General features: G+C 32.6%; 1 protein-coding gene across 2 annotated transcripts in view; it reads left to right on the forward strand.

The window, feature by feature from the left end:
• Positions 1-21,305, forward strand: part of DPP10 (dipeptidyl peptidase like 10) — a 671,116-nt gene extending 649,811 nt beyond the window's left edge. For both annotated transcript variants that reach the window (XM_049773821.1, XM_049773822.1), the window contains exons 20-26: positions 5,958-6,152; positions 6,924-6,978; positions 14,044-14,143; positions 14,391-14,449; positions 14,547-14,619; positions 19,130-19,203; positions 19,706-21,305. In XM_049773821.1, coding sequence (XP_049629778.1) covers positions 5,958-6,152; positions 6,924-6,978; positions 14,044-14,143; positions 14,391-14,449; positions 14,547-14,619; positions 19,130-19,203; positions 19,706-19,840 — 691 coding nt within the window. In that variant the 3' untranslated portion in view covers positions 19,841-21,305. The remainder of the gene's footprint in view (positions 1-5,957; positions 6,153-6,923; positions 6,979-14,043; positions 14,144-14,390; positions 14,450-14,546; positions 14,620-19,129; positions 19,204-19,705) is intronic.
• The last annotated feature ends 2,669 nt before the right edge of the window (positions 21,306-23,974 follow it).

Below are 23,974 nucleotides of genomic sequence, written 5' to 3' on the forward strand. Positions count from 1 at the left end.
AGCACTAAAAGGTCTGACACATAAACTAAAAATAAATTTAAAATATCAGCATTCATTGTGGTTTATTTACAGTTGTTTTATCAGTTTTTTTACTATGCTGTAAATAGTAACACCCTTTATTGTCAAATCAGTTGTTATTAAGTCAGACATCAAAATAGCATAATTTAATTCTTCCTGCTTTTATAAATATTTCAGTTGATAAAACTGTATATTCTAACAATAGGCAGACCTATATTTAAAATAATTTATTAGCCAACATATATTGTGAAAGAAATAATATTGCACACTGAGAAATGTAGGCTCAAGATTAGCTCATATATAGCATGTATACTTATATTACAAAATCCACTGCAATTTTTATTTAAGTCCCCAAGTATTGAATTCTTCATTGTTAATCCTCTTGTCCAGTTCTACTTAGCTAGTGAAGAAAGATATTGCTACTTCCTTCATTCAAAAAAACAAAGACACATGTTTATTGTTTTCATCTAGAACAACATGTTCCTTGATCAATGAGGCAAATAGAATGTATCTAAAATATACCCACAGCCAAAAGCATTTATTAATTAAAAAAAGTTAAGAAACATAAGATAAAAAAGAAAAAGATTAGGTCAATTCCACTGTATTTTATTTGTTTAGAAAATTATGTTAAACTTTCTTTTGATTGTGAGTGATTTAAAGGTGACTCAGAAGATAGGGAATGGATTCAATGTTCTGTGATGATATTGCCATTTCCAGCAATTCAAAGTAAAATTGACCAAATTTCCATTTCTCCCTTACTTTTTCTCTCAGTCAGAAATTATCCCCAATGGAAAAGAACTAATGTAGTAAGACTTTGACAGCAGAGATGATTAGGAATTTAGAATTTCCTGCTAGTTTATTACATAACTCCTGGCTGCAAGATGTCTCTGAGGCCTCTTCAGACATTTGCATGTGCTCTTTAGACTGTATATCTCGAGGTTAATTTTGTGTGGCTAACAGTAAGAGTTCATTTTGGGGTTTTATAACTGGTTTATTAATATCCATGATGTGCAGTATTTTATCCTGTTTCCTGAAACTCTTTTATTTGGGCATGGTTTTCTATTGATATGTATGTAATTTGATTTAAGGAACTGGATTTTGCTTTATCTTCATTGTTTTGATAGTTTTACATAGATTTTGTATCATGCTCAGGAGATTAAGTCTGGCTTATATTCAAAAGAAATAAAAGAGAAAAATAGAATCAAATGCTCTACTTTACAAGGAAAGTTTTGTAAGAAGGCAGAATTGATGCTGGTATGAGGTAAACATTTTATTAAATTGAAGAGAAATAAAGTAATAAGGAGGGAAAAAATGAAAGATTAATTTTAGTTATGAAAACACCCTACTAATTTCAGAAATTCAAGTTCTTGTTAAGAAATTAAATTATGTTAAATTTATTACCAGAACTTCATTTTAAACATTATGAAAACATACTAAAGTATTATGCCAAGACCAACATTTAAAAGCTTGATGTTTATGTCACATATTCTAAATCTCAGAAATTTATAGCATAGCAGATTCTTACATTTTTATGGTTCACAAATATCTCTATATACCTGTGGAAGCAAAAGAGAAAATAAATTGAAGCGAGAACTTATAGTCAATATCTGTATCTATAGGTATAACATGCTTAAAAAGGTATCTCCATTTTCATTTGAATATACATATGTAAAAAGTAAAACACCACTAATTATACAACACACACACACATAAATTTAGTTTTGGGGCCACACTCAGTGATGCTCAGGATTACTCCTGGCTATGCTCTCAAAAATCGCTCCTGGCTTGGGGGACCATATGGGATGTTTGGGATCAAACCCAGGTCCATCCTTAGTCAGCTGTGTGCCAGGCAAATGTCCTACTGCTGCACTATAGCTCCAGCCCCTGACTATAAATTTTTATAAGGTGAACTTTAGATTAAGGAATGAGAGGTCATGCATAGAGCCACATTTTTATATCTGAATCATATTCTATTGTTGAATATTTCTTCTAAGGTACAGATTCAGAAGCCTTGATTATTGGTTTTCTTAAGAATTTAGGGTCATGGAAATTTATGCAAAATCAGCTTCCTTTTCTTAATTTTCCGTTTTATTCTTCACCTGTTTGTTATTTTATCATTATCTACAATAAAAAGTATAATGTTTGCTTAACAGTGACTTATCAAATACTCTTATCTCTTATCAAATATTCATGTAGCTGGAGTTAATCTATCCTCATCCAGGAAAGAGAAAAAAAATGAAGGCACTATAAGCAAGTCTATGTTACCTATTTTTGTTACTTCAGCAGACGCAGAAAGATATTTATGGGATCAGCAGTTTTAAAATTCTGCCATCTAAAAAAAATAATCCTTCATGTAATAGGTTATCCATAAAAATAGTCACATTAGATAATGTCTTATTATATTTATTGTAAACATAGAGTAGAGCAAAGTAATATAGGGAAGAGCAAATGAAAAAGCCATTGAGAAAGAAAAGAAAATCAAATAAATTGAATACTACCAACATGGTAAATATGTGTGTTGTGCATTCCTTGTGGTCATTCCTATTTAAAATGTCTTAATTTTTCTACCTTATTGAATAATATTAACTCTTTTTGATGGAAATATGTCTTATAAATACATTAAATATTTTGTAATTAATATCTATCCTATTTATGTAAAGATCTAGTTTGTTCCTTTACCTAGAAATTTTATTTTAATTATACCTCATTTTGAATAAATATACACATATAGATATACTTGTGTCATTCACAAAGAAAGTTATCCAATTATTTATATGTTCAAATTATTAGTAAAAATTGAGACAATTTTTATATTTTGATATTGGACTCTCATAAAGGCAAGATTAAAGAATGGGTTTTTTTTTTGGGGGGGACCACACCCAGTGACGCTCGTTGGTTACTCTTTCAGGGGTCCTCAAACTTTTTAAACAGGGGGCCAGTTCACTGTCCCTCAGACCATTGGAGGGTCTGACTATAGTAAAAACAAAACTTATGAACGAATTCTTATGCACACTGCATATATCTTATTTTGCAATGAAGAAACAAAACAGATACAAATACAATATGTGGCCCACGGGCCATAGTTTGAGGACCACTGCTTGACTATGGAAATTGCTCCTGGCCTGGGGGACCATATAGGATGCAGGGAGATACAACCACAGTCGGCCCATCCTAGGTTAGAGCATGCAAGGCAAATGCTTTACCGCTATACTACTACAGCCCCGAAGAATGGAAATTTTATTAAAAGACCAAAGAAGTTGGAAAGTTTTGTTTTTAAAATAAAGCTGGTTATTTAGATAAATTGTGCATTATTATAAACTGTGCTTTTAAATAACTTATATTCCCATAACAAAACTTCTGTTATTTATTTACATTTTGACTCAATTAACTTAGCTGTGAATTCCTAAAGTAACTGTCAGAAATGGAATGAACCAAATATAAACTTGAAATATTAGCTTTCATATTATAAAGAAAAGTCTTACAAATTTAATTTAGCTTCTAAGCTAAGGTACCTCTCTGCATCCAACCATCTCTCATCTTCCTATCCTGCTTCCTTCTGAAGCTTCTCCTCCTGCCTTTGTCTCTGACTCTCCCTTTGAATCTCCTCCTCTGCCCCCTGCGGCAACCCCTTTGTTACCATCCATAGACCCCGCCCTGTTGTGGGCTGGTCTGACCTTCAGGTAAGATTAGCATTTATCCTAGGGAGGGGTAACAGTAATGCTTTCTATGATTCATTCAATCTAATAATGATATATATTTGTTTACTATATTTCATGGGGCATTTTCAAATGCAAAACATCTTGAGATGACAGGAAATTATTCTACTATTGTTAAATAGGAAACTGAGTACTAAAATTTTACTATTGTGTCTATTCAGAATTAACTGGCAACAAACCTTTAACTATCGAATTGTTTAAGTTATCTAACCTTTGAATTTACTTGAATTTACTAAACCTTGAGGTTACTGAACCTTCAAAGCTTGAAGTTAAGTTCATAATATCTTGCATTCAGATATTTATAGTAAATTTCTAAGCCTCACTACATAGCATATTTAATCTCAAAACTTAAATTGTTAAGTCTTTAAGTTTTAAAATTCACTTAAGTCCACATTTCCTGAAAGTATTAATGATGCCTGAAAATGCATCCCCTCTCCCAACCATGACTTGAATCTGGTGGCCTTTAATACTGGATCAAACCAACAAACTACACAAATGTGCTGACATTGCAAAGAATAGCCTCTAGAACCCTTGCACTTTTGGAGTGTCCCCCCACAAAAATATAGCTAAATATTAAAAACAGTGGTAAGACAGCATATTTGAGGTACTTTTTAGGGGGAGGCATGTCATCTTTAAAAATATTCCAAGGCATAGTTTCTTTTTGATGTAATAATACCAACTGTAGATATTATATTAAATCATGCTAATGGTATGATAATAATAATAATAATAATAATAATAGTTGCCTATAAGTCACTAAGCAACTTCCTTCCTCCTCCAAAATAACAAAATAGAACTTGTTATAAGCAAATACTCAAAAGGTTGTGTCCCCTTATTTCTCAAAACTGAGACAATGTCTCCAAGGATGAGTCAAAAATGCAATAGCTGGAGGTATGTAGTTGGGATGATATGCAAAGCCCACTTCATGAAATTATTTTGGCTTATATTAACCATTATAGAACCCTGCATTTTAATTTTTAACTCATATTGACTCCAGATTCTGCCTGGATAGAAAACTGTATAATGAAACTCTTTTTGATTGTTAGATGCCTATCAAATTTTTACCATAACAGCAAAAAATACCTTTCTGTCATTTCTAGATCATTTTTGCACACAATCTTTTATCTTCTCAGATTCCTTTGTTGACCAGATTTTCTTTAGCAAATTACCTATAAGACTGTTACTAAGTATTAATTTGTTTGTTTAGAAGTATTTCGAAGGAATATATTTAGACAGAAAGGCAAAAGAGTTAGCTATCTTTACAGAGGTTGAGGAAAGTCAATATTTCTGCTGTGCAGCTCAACTGTAAATGTAAATCTTTACAGAGTTATATTTTTTATTATTTTTTGTTATGTTACACATGCAATTATTATTTAACTATTCCTAGGTTTATATCTAAAAACATTTGTTTGGTTTTATGAGATTCATCTTTGCTATTATCTAGAAAAGTAAACTAATCAGTACCATCATAATCTGAGATTTTCAAATTGCATTACCCTTCAGTAAAAAGTTCATGTTTTAAAATGTGAATACACTTCAGTTTTAGATTTCAAACAAGTGTGTCTGGCTGCTTTTTTTTTTTCTGTAAACTTTAGGGATGAAAATATATTTTTATATTTTCTTAAATGTTGCTCAGTGAGAATTCTAGCTGAAACAAATTTAGCAATTATTCATTTAGCATTCTTTTAGACTGACATTCTTTTGGGTTCTGCAATTTTTATTAAATTATCATCAGGTCTCCATTACTGATTCTGCTATCTAGCAGCCCCTTTGACCTACGTATTCTCTCTGTAAGGAAATTCTATAACACAATGGAAGAAATTCAATGAAGATAGGTCTGTATGTCAATATGATGATCATTCTTTAGAAATACCTATTGAAACGTTTTTATTTTACTTTTACTTCTTGAAAAAAAAGTTGACATTTAATATATAATTTCAAATAACTGAAATTTTATTTTGTAAAAGACGCATTATTTTAATATATAACTTTTTAAAATTATATTAATTATACTATTATGAAGAAAACTATTCATAGTACAAAAAATTGATATTAAAAACCGCAATGTATTTACAGTTTCAGGTTTATCATAAAGAATTAACAGAAATTTAAACAAGCAACATAGATCTTTTCTGAGCTATTTGTAAATAAGTAGTATACAAAGTAAAATTGAAACCAGATTGTGAGTTGTTCTTGTTCTGATATCATGTGTTGGTGATGTAGGGATGAAGAACCAGGAGGACAGTTGGTCACAGAAAAGTTTCATATAGACTGGGACTCAGTGCTTGTTGACACCGATAATGTCATCATAGCAAGATTTGATGGCAGAGGAAGTGGATTCCAGGGGTTAAAAATTTTGCAAGAGATTCATCGAAGATTAGGTTCAGTTGAAGTAAAGGATCAAATAGCAGCTGTGAAGTAAGTATGTCTACATTTTCCTATTGCTTTAACTATAGCAATGGAAGCTATGTAAATAATTACGCTAATGCTGACTCAGAGATTTTACTTTGAATGATTGGACAATTTCCTAAATGAAGCATCTATAGTATCACTTTTCCCCCAAATAATATACTCTAAAAGCTATTATATAATTCTTTCCTATGAATGTCAAAGTCATACTGGATATATTAAAATGAGAGAGACTCTAGTAAATAACTATCTTATTTATTCACTATAATCCAAAGGTCTAAATTTTCAGAATATCATTAATTAGACTGGCCTGAAAATAGACAAAAATGTTGTTAAATTGTAGATATTAATTATGCCAATTTGTCCTGTTTGTAAGAAAAAAAAGTCTACCAGAACAATGCCAAAACTATTGGGCATTTCCTTGACTAGTAAGATTTTGAAAACAGAATGAACTGATCTACAACCATTTTGTTTTACTTGATTATTTTCATATATATATATATCATGACATATATAAACATTTTGTGTTTGCTTGGGCCATACTTAATGATGCTCAGGGTTTACTCTTTAATCTGCATACAATGCATACAAGGGTCACTTCAGCAATACTTAGCAATACTTCAGCAATACACTGCACCTATGCAGTGTCAGGGAATGGCACCAGCTTGACTGCATTCAAAGCAAGAGCCTTGTCCACTGTACAATTTTCCAGCCCCAAACATGGATTTTTATGTGTATTTGACACAAGAAGATAGCTGTGGCTTTTTCTTTTTCTTGCAGGTTTTTATTAAAGCAACCCTACATTGACTCTAAGAGATTAAGCATTTTTGGAAAGGTAAATACTACAAATATTCATATGTGTGTGGTGTATTTATATATACACATATGTGTTTATAATTGTATTCATGTTCTATGTTTTTTATTTTATTCTTCAAAATATAATAAATGTAATATATAATCATTCATGCATGAAATAACTTTAATGTGGCATAAATATTAGAGGTTCACTCTTAGAATTGTGTATATGAACATTTTATTAAAGCACTTTGTTTGGTTTTGGTTTTGTTTTATTTGGTTTATTTTGTCAGAGTTTCAGATTCAAATATGTGACTGACTTAAGTTGTGGTTTATAATTTGTAGTAATCCTGGGGATGACAAATGCAAATTCTTAATTTTCCATGACTTGTTACTATCCATCTTTTATCACATTTTAGTAGTATTACTTATATAGGTTAATTTTTTCTGCTTAGATTATTTCTAGTTTTACAATTTTATGTTTAAATTTTACTTTTATTGTGATTGTTATGTTTTTAATCAGTGTTATTTTTTTACATGATCTGCTGGCATAACTGAAGCAAATGTTAGCACATTTAGCTTTTAACTGTCCATTGTTACTATAAGTATTGATATGGCAATTAAAATATTGGATAATTTTATATATAATGATCTTAAATAATGCTGTGCAAAATTAAATATTATGTCTAATTATTAAAATAATAAAATTAATCATTTTTGTGATATATTTTAAAATAACTAATAGTATGAATTAAAAATAGGTGGCAAACTCTGAAACACTCTAGACATAAGTGAATCAATATGATTTCTAGGACAGAAATATGGGAAATAAATAGATTCATTCAATAATTGTTTACTCAATGTGAGCTATATACACCAGAGCTCTCAAGATATGGTATAATTAGTAAGCACTTGGGCACTTTGGTGGTGATGGTGATGTTAGGTAACTTCATAAATGTCAATATCAGTACAAACACCATACTTAAATATAGCAATTTGATAAATCTATTTAAAATAAACCACAAAAGTAGATTTTCTGTATTTTATAAATGCCTAACCGTTAGAAGAAAGAAAAGCAAGTGAAAGATAATCAATAAATTATATGCTATTTCAGATAGTGATGGTAGAGTTTAAAAAAATAAAAAAAGATTAGAGGGGCTAAAACAGTAGTATAGCAGGTAGAATATTTGTTGTGCATGTAGCTGACCTGGGTTCAATCACTCTCCAGTATCCCTTATGTCCCCACAAACCTGCGTAGAGTGATATATGAGAGGAGAGTTAGAAGTAACTCCTGAGCACCACTGGGTGTGCCCTCATCCAAAAAAGAAAGCAAATCAGGTTAGAGACCTAAAATTAAATATCATGTGGAAGTTAAGTAATAATTTATGTTATTATTAACAAGTTTTATTATTTTATTTAAAGTTATTTTTTCTATGACTCTAAATGATTTAAAAAGAATCTTGGGAGTCAAAGACAAGAGGATTTTATGGTTAATACAGTTTTGAACTTATTTGAATATTTAGGAAAAGCCATTTAATGATTATCTCAAAACATGGTGGTCCACAAAATTGAAATTTATCAGAAAAATATTGTTACAGGCCAGCCCCTATGTTTTATAGTCCTTTGGCTTAATAGATTTAGTTTTGTTTCACGTGTACTATTTTATTTTTTAAGAATTTTTGTCTGCATTTCTATAACAGGTTTATAAACCATTTTTACTAAGATGAAGTTGTTAGTTTGGAAAATAATGTTAAATGTTTTGCAGTGTATGTGGATAAATATAATTATAATGCATGTAAAAATCAGATGACCCAGAAAAAATAAAATAATAGTGAAATGAAATAAATTGACTATGCTGACTTAGGACTATTTTTAGTCTAGATCAAATCAGAGCATTCTCTAATTGACTAGGGTCAATATGAATATCCATAGATTTTAAAGTATTTATGATGTATGAGTTATTTATAAAATTAAAACCACCATCTTATGTATCTAAACAGAAATTGTGTCTGATTCCTGCCTTATTCAGAATATGTTCCCCCGAATTTTTTTCATGATCCACTCCCTTTAGTGAGTAAACATGAAATAAATGATGGAGAGGCAGTTGAGCAATTAAAGCAATTTATTCTAATTTTTGCTAGGGTTGATTTTCTTTTAAAAATAAAAGCTATTTCTCTGAAATAAATCAAATTAAAGTAGCATTTTGAGTGAGGTTTTGAAATGCTATAGAGAGAATTTTATTCAACTGCTTTCACTATCATTAAGTCTTAAGAGTATTTAGCTTAATTAATCTCAAATTTCCATGTTTTAAAAGAAGAGTAAAATTCAACTTCTAAGGCCGTGGCATCATATACAATCTTAGGTATACTCTAAAATCACATGGAAAGATCCATTTGGCTCAGGATATATTATTATTATTATTATTATTATTATTATATTTTATTTCAAGCTAAAAATAATAACTAATGTAGTTATTTGGGCCAACTCAGATTATCTGAGATTGTTTTCTCTAGATGTCAAATGTATATTTGAAAATTAATTTTATTTTTTTAAGTTTTTTCCTTTGGGACAGTGTGTGTGTGTGTGTGTGTGTGTGTGTGTGTGTGTGTGTGTGTGTGTGTGTATGTGTGGGTTCCATACCTAATAGTGCTCAAGATCTTACTACTGTCTCTACTTAAGATTCACTCCTACTTGTATTCAGTACAATATGTATAGTGCTGGGAATGGACCCATGTTTTCTATGTGCAATTCAAGTACCTTGATTGATGTCTTATCTCCAGATCTTTTTTGAGTATTTATCTATTGATTGCCTAAGTTAAGAACTAAGAAGGAGAGCACATTTTTCCTTTCTTTTTTTTGGGGGTGGGATCACATCCGGCAGTGCTCAGGGGTTACTCCTGGCTCTATGCTCAGAAATGGCTCCTGGCAGGCTTGGAGGACCATATGGGATTCTGGGATTCGAACCAATGACCCTCTGCATGAAAGGCAAATGCCTTACCTCTATGTTATCTCTCCAACCCCTTTCTTTTCAATTTTTATTTTAGAGTTGCTGAAACATTTAAATCCCCTATTTAAAATTATACTGACCTAAAGTGAACTCTTTCTCATTTAATGAAAGTGAGCAAAGATACTTAATTTTTGGTGGCTTAACTCTTTTACAAAAAGGGATTTGGGGGTGGTGGAGATTGGGCCACACTTGGTTGGTCTCAAAATCTATTCGGGACTTTGTGCTCAACAGTGTCCCCTATTAGTGTTCAAGGGACCACATGTGGTGTCAGGATTTCAAACAGGGGTCTGTGATTGTCAAAGTAAATTCCTTAACTTCTACACTACCTCTTGATCCTTCTGAGGATTAATTTTATAAAGAATAATTTTGTTTGCCTCAATTTTTAATTTGATTATGTTTCTAGTTATGAGGTAAATATTTTTACACATCACAAACATATGTTGAAAGAAATAAGTTCTTTTTGTTTGTTTGGGGTTTTTTTGTTTGGTTTTGGGCCACACCCAAAGACGCTCAGGGGTTACTCCTGGCTATCCGCTCAGAAATCGCTCCTGGCTTGGGGGACCATATAAGACGCTGATGATTGAATGGAGGTTCTTCCTGGTTCAGCCAAGGGCAAGGAAAACGCCCTAATACTGCGCTACTGCTCTGGCCTCAATACGTTTTATTTCTTAACTGAGCTTCTAATAAAGAAATTTAGCAGAAGGCAAAATAATAAATGGATTTACATGTGTATTTCATATTAGCCTGAAAGACATTCAATGGAAAAATAAATAACTGTTTACTTAATTCAGACTTAATATCATCTTAATAGAAAAAGTAGAAAGGCACAGCCTTTCAAAATAGTGTAAATGAATTTTTGAAAAAGGTGAATGATTGGGGCAAAGTGATAACACAGCAGGTAGGGCACTTGCCTTTCAAGTAGCCAACCTGAGTTTGATCCTCAGCATCCCATCTGGTTCCCAGAGCACCTCAGGAATGATTCCTGAGTACTCAGCCAAGAATAGCAACTGAGCACTACGGGGTGTGTTCCAAAAACCCAAAAACGAAAGGCTGATGAAAGGTCCTGTAGCGTGTAAGTTATGGCTGAAAGGTATATGTGATTGTGGAATAATTCACTGAGATCATTGTTTCATTATGAATCTTTTTGGTTTGGGCCACGCCTGTTGACGCTCAGGGGTTACTCCTGGCTATGGGCTCAGAAATCTCTCCTGGCTTGCGGGGACCATACGGGACGCCAGGGGATCAAATCACTGTCCATCCTAGGCTAGAGCTTGCAAGGCAAATGCCTTACCTCTAGTGCCACTGCTCCGGCCCCTCATTATGAATCTTTTTAAGGGATAAGAATATGAAAAGAATTGTCAAAATATATCATTTCATTTTGCCATTGATCTTTGTCTAGGTGTAAATACTCTTTTAATATGAGTTTTCCCCTCCTATCCTTTAGCACACACACCTATTGTAATCCAGCTGCATGATTTATGCCTAAGAATGTGAAACAGGCCTTTAATTCAGGCCTCAAGTTGTCTCTTATAGTGTGGATGATATGTGAATCTTATTGATTAATGCAATGCTGAGTTTCTGTAAGGTAGCATCTAGGTAGATATCATATATCCAGGCAAGCAGCAGAAACCTACTAAGACATCCTAAAGGTACAGAAAAAGAACAGAGACTTATTTACTCATTGAGTTTCCCTGAGAGATTTTTGGCTAATATATCCTTTCAGGTACCATGTTGGCTTTCTGCATCCTGGTATGTGTCCGGGAACAAGGAATATGTTATACAGTTATGTAACTGTAATGGATGTAACAAAATGAGGAGGAAAACTGATCTTTCATAGGATGCTTGCCTCTAGCAGGGGTCTCAAACTCGCGGCCCGAAGGCCGTTTGTGGACTCCGTACAACATTTTGTGGCCCTGCCCTAGAGAAATATTTTCTTTAATTTTTATTAAACAAATTTATTACATACATGATTGTGTTTGGGTTTCAGTCATGTAAAGAACACCACCCATCACCAGTGCAACATTCCCATCACCAATGTCCCAAATCTCCCTCCTCCCTACCAGCCCCCGCCTGTACTCTAGACAGGCTTTCTATTTCCCTCGTACAGTCTCATTATTAGGATAGTTCGAAATTTAGTTATTTCTCTAACTAAACTCATCCCTGTTTGTAGTGAGCTTCATGAGGTGAGCTGTAACTTCCAGCTCTTTTCTCTTTTGTGTCTGAAAATTATTATTGCAAGAATGTCTTTCATTTTTCTTAAAACCCATAGATGAGTGAGACCATTCTGTCTCTCTCTCTCTCTCTCTCTCTCTCTCTCTCTCTCTCTCTGACTTATTTCACTCAGCATAATAGATTCCATGTACATCCATGTATAGGAAAATTTCATGACTTCATCTCTCCTGACAGCTGCATAATATTCCATTGTGTATATGTACCACAGTTTCTTTAGCTATTCATATGTTGAAAGGCATCTTGGCTGTTTCCAGAGTAAATATGGTAAATAGTGGTGCAATGAATATAGGTGTAAGGAAGGAATTTATTTTGTTTTGTTTTGTTTTAGTTGTTTGGGTCACACCCCCCAATGTTCAAGGCTTACTACTGACTTTGCACTCAAGGATCACTTCGACTTTGCCTCCTGCAGCCCCCAGATAAATTGAGTTTGAGACCTCCGCTAGGGGATGCGTTAGGGGGAGATAGGTCAGCAAAAGGCTATTACAACAATGAAATGGTCACTTTGGACCAGGGCCAGGAGCTGAAAGGAGGCAAAGTAACATGCAAACCACCGTAAATGTAATAATATGAAAACAATAGTGCCTAAAAGGAAGAGAAAGGAAAAGAAAAGAAACTGGTGCCTACTATAGAGGCAAACAAGGGGCTGAAGAGAAAGAGGCATTAGTGGAAGGAAGTTGACACTGTGAAGGAATTACTGTTGGAATGTTTTATTTCTGAAACTCAATCATGAGTATCATGAGTAACTTTGTAACTCTGTAATTCATGGTAATTTAATTGTAAATAAATAAACAAATAAATGGTAGTCTTTATAGCTGTGTCATTTCTGGACCTCAAAACAGAGACTGGTGTTCAGTTGAAGTTCATCATAGATGGAGAAACAATACTTTGTAATGAGTTAATTTAAATAGGTTGCCTCTCCTTTGAAAGAGTTGATAGTTTGTTTTATTTTTTTTTTTGATTGATAAAGCTTCTGAAGAAGGATTTATGATCATTGATTTTCTTCTGGACGATCTGTCTTTAGGAACACAATGGAATTTTCAAGGAAGTCTTTCACTATATTTACTGTTTTTAAGTGCCCACTCAGAAATTACCAGTTGTCAGCCTGGCATACTTTGGTGTACTATCCACATTTACTATTTCAGTCACTTCAGCTATATCTAAACACATCTTGGTATCACATGTATAATTTTTAATGGTGCGCTAAATATGCATAAATAAAGATTTGTTATTTTGTGCCAAGAAATCAGTAAGAACAACAGATTCTACAACATCTTATCAAAACAGAATCATCTCAAATGTTTAAAGGTAGACCTCATCATGATCTAGTTTCAGCACAACTTTTAGGACTACAGTAGAAAATGTGGCACCTTGGTTTATTTTTAAAGACTTTTCAATTAAATCTGTTCAAGCACACTACAAGAAGATAATTAACATTTAGGCTTAAACAATAAACTAATCTAACCAGAAGCTTAATTAACTATATCCCATTTTCTTCTTGTATTTAATTGTGGGATATAGAAATTAGAATCTATATGTGATGCTATACTTAGGTAAGTAGGGAGTTAAGTAAATAAATAGATATATAGATAGATTCTAATTATTTGGACATGTTTCTAATATATAGTGTGAAATAAAAATAAATATTTAATATCTGGTAGTATGTGACTTTGTATTTTACCTGGTTATTAAAATACGTTCATAACAATATAAAAAGCTATTTAAATATTTTACCTATACACATATATTAGCATAAATTTACTTTTTGTATTCTGGGATGTTTTGAGACATTCTGATATGTATAATATAAATCTGTAATGCAAAGGTTAAATAATCAGAAATAATTAGTATATCCTTTTATTTTACCAGGGGTATGGTGGCTATATTGCTTCAATGATCTTAAAATCAGATGAAAAGCTATTTAAATGTGGTTCTGTGATTGCTCCTATCATAGACTTGAAATTGTATGGTGAGTAACTTCTTCAAACTAACCGAATATAACATATTGATTTTAAAAACGAAAATTACAATGCAGCAGAGCTCACTTGAGCTCATTTATCATGTTTTTAGATATTTTCAGCTGTTTATCACCTCCCATATTCAATCAGTTTTACTGGAGCATGACAACTATATATGAAACATAGAAATTAAACACTGCAGTACTCCAGTCAAATGAATTTTAGGTTATTCTTAAATTTTTTATTTTTGTTTCACAGCCTCAGCTTTCTCTGAAAAATACCTTGGTATGCCATCTAAAGAAGAAAGCACTTACCAGGTAATTATTTTTTGAATAATCAAGAAAAAAAAAGCATTTCTGCTTTAAAAATAAAAAAATATGTAGATTAATACTCAGATATGTGTTTCTTTTATAGGCAGCGAGTGTGTTACATAATATCCATGGCTTAAAAGAAGAAAATATATTAATAATTCATGGTACTGCTGATGGTAGGTATCATATCTGCTACTAGTTATTGGTAGTTTCTTTTCTTTTTGTTTTGAATTGTTTTGTTGTTGTTATTGGTTTTTGTTTTTAAGCCACCCAGGAATTACTTCTGACAGTGCTCATAGTCTATAAGTGGTACTGGAGACTGAGATTAGGTCAGCTGGTAAAAAGGCCTGACTTAGGGTTCTTAGCTCCAACTTGGGGTTCTTAGCTTGATCAAATGACTATATTTAAATATAAAATTCCCTATGTAAATTTTATAACTGTTGTGAAAAAGAAATGAGAGAAAGTGAGACATAATAGAAATGTGAGAAAGTAAAAAAGTGGTAAGAGGAAATTTGGGATTAAGAGGAGAGGAAGCGGGCCCAGAGAGATAGCACAGCGGCGTTTGCCTTGCAAGCAGCCAATCCAGGACCAAAGGTGGTTGGTTCGAATCCCGAATCCCAGTGTCCCATATGGTCCCCTGTGCCTGCCAGGAGCTATTTCTGAGCAGACAGCCAGGAGTAACCCCTGAGCACTGCCGGGTGTGGCCCAAAAACCAAAAAAAAAAAAAAAAAAAAAAGGAGGAGAGGAAGCAATGAATATGTATCCCATAAACTTTCTTATAAGGTAGAAATATTTCCTATCTTGTGTCACTTATGATACTTGAGATGTGTTCAAGGTAACCAGTAATCTGCTTATTATTTTATTTAGCATGAATTTAAATATCTGCTTATGTTTCGGAACTACCACTAGTGGTATTATTCAAACATCCCAAATGGAAATCTGTGAAAAAAAAAAAAAAAACCAACAACAACACATCAAAAGAGCAAAAATAACAGTACTGAGTTGGAATTCTGATGTGGTTGCTTGCCTGAATACATTGCAAACAAAAACTTTAAAAGCACATCTTTTTTATACCACCTCTCTCACTTTTTTATACCACTTTAAACATTGAAGTTTGATGTGAATTATATGACTTGTAATAAATATATCATTTTATATTCACATGAAGCACTTAGAACTCAAAGAATTCATTTTTTTATTATTCTTTGTAATACTGTACAATGGAGGGTTGAGTATTTATAGCTCCATTCATAGATGAGAAAAATCAATTTCAAGAGAAAATTGATTTATCCAAGACTACCAGGCAAGTGAACAAAGAGAGTAAAAGCCTTGAATCAATATTTCTTAAATCTGGAACTTGTTTTTGTTGTTGTTCCACATCTCCCTGCCTCTTTTTTTAAAACTAAATTTACAAATAATATTACTGAAAATTTCTTGTAGCAAAAATAATATGAGATTGAACTTTAAGCAGGAAAGACAATAGTTAATTTAGAGCTTAGATCAATATTGACAAACTTATTTGAATAAGAATGGAGAAAAGAGAAAAAATGTCTCTTAAATGATTTCAAATAATTTGCATAAATGCTTCCTCACAGAAAGACTTAATTATTCTCCCATCCATCCCTCTTTCCTGTGAATTGTACTTACTGATATGCATTAGAAAACTAGTGTGGAGTGCCAGAGAGGTGTATTCATTTCCCAGCTAGCATGTTCCCCTGAACTCTGAGAATATCTTCTGGGCTACTTTCAGTTTTTGTAACTGAGTGTTACAAAACCCCTCAAAATAAACAAATACCAAAAACAAGCAAAAAGACGACTTGATAGAAAGGTAGTTAAAATAGTGCTCTTCAAACTATAGTAGAGAAACTTCACAAATACCATCTCAGTTTATTCAGGCTCACATAAGGAATGGCATGTCAGATTGATAGCATACACCTTTGATGCGATTTTATGGAATTACTACATAATCTTTACTATCTTGTCTCTAAAAACCATCTCTGTTTTCTCATAGTGAGAGAAAACCAAAAACTAATCTGTATATATAAGTAACATTCTATCTAATTCCTAACTAGTAGTTTTAGAATTGCCAATTTTAAAACAAATTTTGAAAATGTATCATTGACAGATAAGATTATTGAGACATAATGTGTATTGTTTGAAATACATTTTTCTAGTGCTTCAAATAGCTTTTAGCATTTTTATAGGAGTTAGGGGTATTAAGCACTACCTGTAATTAATCAGGGGTTAATCTTAGATCTACAACTTACTCCTGGTTTTATGACAGTGATGACTTCTGATGATGATCAGGTTATCTAAGTGAAGGCAAGATCTTAGCCCCTGTAATGTCTCTCTGAATGTTATTTGTCACAAAAATACTATATATATATACTATATATACCATATATTGTTTTATATATATATAAAACTTGTCCCTATAGAAGGGGAATTTAAATTTGGCACTAAGATCCTTCCTTATACTGGATTCTGAAGAATACCTTGTAGAAATTGGTTTCCTATCTGATTTCATTAGGCAGTTGTTTCTTCAACCACCTAGGAAAAACAAAACAAGCCACTTCAGAGAGTACAGCAGTTTCTTTTAATTTGTAGGCACACACAAACATAATCCTGTGCAAGTTTACACTGCACAGATAATACTAATCATGAGTCTGCTGTATTATAGGTGCTCAAATGACACCATAATGCTATCTTTATTTTGTACTACCTTCAAGTATTACCAGCAAATGAGTTCATGCAGTCAATTATATAGACCTGTAGAACCCATATTTATCTTCAAGAATGGACAGATGACAAATATGAAGAGGTTGAACTAGAAACTGATCTCATATAAATCTACTTATACATTTACATTTTTAGATTTAGACAAAATGAATTTATCCAGGGGCTTGAGCAGTGGCACAGCGGTAGGGCATTTGCCTTGCACATGGCTGACCTAGGACAGAACGCGGTTATACACCTCAGCAGTGTCCCATATGGTGCCCCAAGTCAAGAGTGATTTCTGAGCCAGGAGTTAACACCTGAGGGTCACCAGTATGTCCCAAAACAAAACAAAACAAAACAAAACAAAACAAAACAAAAAAAACAAAAAAAAAACAAAAATTGATATATCCCAAATACTTCATGTTACTTAGGCATGGCAGTTTATCACTGATGCCTTATGTACCATGGGGTCCTAGTTGCAGGGTCTCACCAGACTTGAGCAACAAAAATCCTTAGGGCAGCAGATTGTAAAGTAATTAGGGTATATGAGTAGCATACACAGTCCCCCAAGCATCAGAGGATTGAGAAAGTTTTCCATTGTGACTATGAAGGCCACCATCACCCCTAGGAAAGCAGATGTATCCCCGTACTACAGTTTAAGAGAATTCTCAAGCCCTTGCACTGAATTGAATGGCCAGTAGGTTGAGATCTTTAGTGGGAAATGTAGATAGAGGGTAAGTCAGAGCTTTACTTCCAAGTTGAGTATTAGAGGGAGTACCTCCAAATGCTGCTTCCCAGCATCGCATCCTACACACACACACACACACACACACACACACACACACACACACACACACACACACACGGAAAATCAACAAAAAACATGGTTAACTCGTTGTAAAATCAGGTATTGAGAAGGTTATCTTAGCTTTTCAAATATAGTTTGAAAATGTCAGATTGGGGCAGAGAGAGCACAACAGATAAAGTGCTGAATAGAATTCTCACTCTGGCACCACATGTGGTATCAGAGCAGTGCCAGTAGATTCCTGGACACACAGCCAGAAGTAAGCACTGACCACTTCCTGGTAGCCACAAACAAAACAAAAGCAAAAATTAAGATGAATATATATTTTAGAATTTAAAGATGTACTTGTCTAGGGATAAAAACTTGGGGAGAATTCGAGTTGAGTGACCTGTAAAGAAATGAGTGATTTGTCTAAATCTTCATTGTGAGTTTGAGTCAATGCAGCTGTCCATCATATCTAATATGCTACTTGGAACATGGAAATTAGGTTCAGACAGAAGGATGCTAGAAAGAGACAAGAGAAACCATCAAAATACAATTAAATATTTATCCATTGAATAAGGTTGAATATTCTATTTTTCCAAGCTGTGATATTCATTTTTAGTTTAAAATAAAAAAGAAGAGGCTAAATTAATATTTCAGAAGCTAAATACATACATTTTATGCCAGAGTCCTGAGGTAATCCCTAGCACCTCACAATTCCCTGGACACCACCCAAAGGTAACTTAGTTCAGAGCTGAGAGTTCCCCCATTAAAACTGTCATATGAACCCTTCAATAATTAAAAATAAAATGAAGCAGAATTGTAATATTTGAACCTAGTAATATTCAAAAGAGAATAGAAAATTACTTTGCTATGTTAAACTTGTTATTAATACATAGCTATGTGAACACGTAGGCCTAATCAGCAATACCCAATAAAAGTCAATGCCATCTGGTACAAAAGTAAACTTTATAATTGTTATTTATATTTCAATATATGTATTTTTAATATGTGATTCAAATTATTATTATCATTGGATCTGCTAGTTTCCTAGTTAAAGCCAAGCTATGCCTTAAATGTGCAATGCATGTATAAGTAAAAGTTTTAATCTTTTTTAAAAATTATAAATATGTTCTGGTCTTAAGAAATCTATTTACTTTTATTTCTTTAATTTCTTGCAGCAAAAGTTCATTTTCAGCATTCAGCAGAATTAATCAAACACTTAATCAAAGCGGGAGTAAATTATACTATGCAGGTAAGCTATTTTTTCAATGACTGTTCACTGCCTTGGTGGTTTTGGTTATAAGATATACAACATGATTTCAAACTATTCTTAATATTCTTTTTAATACTGTTTTCCCAAGGCTATTCAACTCTAAATACTATTCTTTTTGTATAATTATGTTAAGACTATGAAATTTGCTTTACAAGTAAATTGTATATACTTTTTCAAGTTTATTTTCTCAGATGTTTATTCATATTATTAACAATTTTAATGTAATTTTAATGTAATAATCTTTAAATTGTTTTCTACCTTTCTTTCATTACATAAAATAATGAGTGATAAAAAGGTGTTACTCTTAACAAAATATTCTGATAGTAAAATGTGGCCAAAAATAAAACATTTCCATGTGTACGCCCAACCTCAATTAGTCACTCTTAAGGACATAGCTTGAGGAAAAAAAGTCATGAACAGAATGAATTCTGTGTGACAAAGATGCTTTGGTCATTTTAAATACTTTTCCTCCCTTTCTTAGATCTACCCAGATGAAGGTCATACTGTATCTGAGAAGAGCAAGTATCATCTTTACAGCACAATCCTCAGATTCTTCAGTGATTGTTTAAAAGAAGAAATACCCGTGTTACCACAGGAACCAGAAGAAGATGAATAATGGACCCTATTTATATAAAACTGAAGGGGATATCAAGGCTCAATGAAACCTAATCAAGAGACTGTCATGTTGTAGATGATTCAGACTTTCAAAGGCAGCTTAAGGAGATGACTCTAGAACAGCACACTCAGAGACAATGAACTAGAATTTGAATACAGAAGTCCGAGTCTACTGTGTTGCTAAGGGTGCAGAACCTGTTTCTTTGTGTAAGGAAGGTCAAGGCTTGGTTCCTGGGAGAAATTAGTTTTGCATTAAATTAGCAGTAGTGCATGTTTTCTTCTGTTATCCCCCTATTTGTTCTATAACAAGTTGCTTCATCTTAATTTCAATGATCACCATCATCTTTGCATATACTGCACAACTTATCAGTACTACAATCCCTGATCTTTGATGGCTGAGCTGCAATCTAACACTTTACTGTACCTATACAATAAGTGCAATTCCTTCATTGTTTACTCTATGATTAAGAAAATATTCAGTTAATAAAATACAGACTATTTTATGTAATTTCTGTTTATAAAAGACATTATTAAATGAGTCAAAGGTCATGTAGAAATATGGACTTCAGCAACTTCCAAAGGTCAGCCTGTTATCAGTAGATACACTATTCTAAATCAATATTCGACTGTATATCTCACAATATGTATACACAAGTGTACATACACGGTCAATTAATCTAACTTTACCTGTTATTCAAGCTACAAAAGGATAAACTTTTGATGAATTAGAAGAAATGCTCTTTCTGCAGGCTGTAATGAATGCTTTGTTTAATGAGCCAAATATGATGAAACTTTTTTTTTCAATTCAAATTCTAGCTATTGCTTTCCTATAAATGTTTGGGTTGTGTTGGTATTGTTTTTAGTGGTTAATAGTTTTCTAGTTGCAATTTAATTTTTTGAATATGATACCTTGTCACATGTAAATTAGATACTTAAATATTAAATTATAGTTTCTGATAAAGAAATTTTGTTAACAATGCAGTGCCACTGAGTGCTATTTTGCTCTTTTGGTGAAGAAGGCTTTTTTAAAAACACTTGTCTTTTCACTTCTATCTCTCAATGCAAAATCAATTCCCATTTTCATTGTAAAAGTGAAGAGCCACATTATTTTATTGTCAGTTTCTATTTAGTATTCCATGCCCACTCAATTCATCTGTTACTGTTTAATTTAAATCTTTCTGGTGAGAATTAGAAATGGAATCTTTTTTATTCATTGGCCAAAAAGTCCGCAAACAGCAGTGTTTGCTATTTAATTTGAGTCGAGCGCACAAACTGCATTAATTCCTGTGCTGTGCTACTGGGGAGTATCAAGTGAACTTGACTATATAAAGTCAAATTTAAGTAATGAGAATATTAACATTGGTGGCTAAAGTCAAAGAGTATCTTCTCACTTTGCTTGAGGGATATTTCAAATGATGTTTAAAGGTCTGTAACTAAGCTTAGAAACTACAATAAATCTAGGAACTGTACTAAGATTTTCGTGATTTGAAAAAATTCCTTAAGATAGACTGAATTATCAAGCCTTCAGAATACCAAGAGGAAATTTTTAAAAAGTCACAGAATTGCTTAGTAACTCTTCTTTTTGTGAAAGAATCCATCTAAAAATCTGGGAATTTGAATAAAAAACAGGATTTAGTTTTAAGGGTATTCCACTTCTCTTCTGAACGATTTGAAATATTGTCTTTACTGCATTAAATTCCATTTAAAATAGAAAAGGCTCTCTTTTTGAAAGACCAATTTCAGGTCTTTTTCAGGAACAGTAAACACATTTTTACAAAAATGAGTTGTAATGTTTAAAAGGAAAGTTTGCCTATTTTATTAAGATGGGAGTTTCTTTTTATTGTGATTTGGAGTCCAACTGAAGCTTTTTAATCAACATTTTAAATTGCAAAGTCTAGAGTTTTCTATTATGCAAATAATTATGTTGTCTTGAAAGATGTGGTTTATTGAATGTCTATTTAAGTAACATTTAAAAAGTATTTACCTTTTACTGTTCATCACTTCTCTTGTTTTATTACTATTATCAATGTTTATCTATTTTCCAATTAATTTAATACAGTTTCTAATGTGAAAATATTTGTCTGGAACCCACTTTCACGTTAAAACCTAAATACACCTCAAATGAAGACTTCTATTTATTAGGACACAGTACATTTTAATCTTTATGTCTTTGGGTTTAAATAATTGAGTATTTATAGGTAAAGGGAATATTCAAAACAAAAAATACCTATTAGTAAAGGAAGCATGAAACTGGATTTCCCCCTTTACATGGTTGCCCTTACTACAGCATATTATTTCATGCACCCTTTAAAGTTTAAAAAACTCATAGTCTACAATAAAACAGGTAAAATTAAACCACCCAGAGGAAAAAAAGATAAATCATTCAGAGACAAACACATCATCTTTTGAAATTATTTCAGCAGAAAAGTGTAATTTTCACTTAATTTCTTTTATTGAAATCTCTAATTCAACACATAGGGACTAACGAGATTGCTGAACTTTTTATTTTCTCAACAAACTAAGTTTCCCAACAAAATCTTCAAAAAAAATATATAGTGTTTATGTCATGTAGAAATTACCATTGGTGGGCTAGAGTGATATTAGGTAGTGTGATGCCTTGTATGTAGCCAATCCTGACTCAATCCCAGCATCCCAAATGGTCTGCAAGTCATACCAATAGTGATCTCTGTGTTCAAGTCAAAAGTAGTCCCTGAGCATTACAGGTGTGGCCCCCCAAAAAATAACAAAAGGAAGAGAGAAACAGAAAGACAGACAGACAGACAGACAGAAGGACAGAGAGAGAGAGAGAGAGAGAGAGAGAGAATACATTAGAGCTCTTGCCTATTCAAATGAATTGACTTCAACATGGGTCCTTACTATACAGAAAACTATTGAACAAAGTATCAAGTGGTGGGTGAAATTTGAAATGAAAGTACCTGGCACTGAATTAAATGTCATGGCTTCAAAAAAGAATCATTTATTAAATACCTCTTTTGTCCTTCCTCACATACTCTGGTCACATGATACATCATGCAGAAACCATTGTTGGGGCCAGAATCATAGCACGGTGTGTAGGTGGACCTTTGCCTTGCACGCGGCTGGCCCTGGATCTGTACCTGGGATTCCATCTATTCCCCTGAGCCTGTCTGGAGTGATATTTGAGTGCAGGGCCTGGAGTAACCCCTAAGTGCTGTCGAGTGTGGACCAAAAAACTGGGAAAGAAGAAAAAGAAAGAGGTCAGCATTGCAAAAATAAAATTTGACTCACAACTGCACTCTATATCTCACTTTCTGTTCTGGAGAATCTTTGTTAGTAATATTGACTAGCTTCTAGAACAACAGACTCCTGATATACATGTACTCACAACTCAAAACTCAAATATATACTCCTCAAACACATACGAGTTTTCTATTGAAATCCAATTAATGCAATACTTAAAGAAATATCAAGGGGACTAATGTTAAACATAACTCATTGTAGTAAAGTATAAATTTACAGGAATTTCTCAGTATCAAAAGGACATATGTAAAAACTAACAAAAATAACCAAAGGACACACATAATTTTAAGGCATTTTCTTTTTGTGTTGGAGATTTATGAATTATTCCATTAAATATTTGTACAAAAGACTTAACACTATGTAGAATGTTAATAGTAAAGTTTTTCATTGGTATTATATCACCAACATTTCAAATAATCATAAGATACTTCAAAGCATTATTTTGATCAAAACAAAGTTTATAATAGTGAAATATTAAAAAGTGATCAAGTTTTCAAGCAGGTCAAATTTGAAAACACTATGAAACTTTAATATGTATAAATACTTACATATGTTTATATGTGTATATATATGCATAGTTGTACCTACATCTATGAAATTGGAATAATTTTAAATTTTTATGGTTCCTGTATAAAGGTGGCCCCAAAATTAATTTAGAATTCCTCATTTAAAATGGTTAATTAAGGAAAAAATCCTTTAACTCCTTCAAATTGTTTACCTATGATCAAATCTTCCTACAACAGTTTTATTTCATTTGGGATAGTTCAGCAATGGGGGGAAGGGATTAGGAGGACATATTTGTGAGGTACACCCCTACATGAACCAGAGTCAAAACATATTGAATAAATTCTTTATA

The sequence above is a fragment of the Suncus etruscus genome, chromosome 5 (genome assembly GCF_024139225.1).
Source record: "Suncus etruscus isolate mSunEtr1 chromosome 5, mSunEtr1.pri.cur, whole genome shotgun sequence".
In the NCBI taxonomy this organism is placed as follows: Eukaryota; Metazoa; Chordata; class Mammalia; order Eulipotyphla; family Soricidae; genus Suncus; species Suncus etruscus.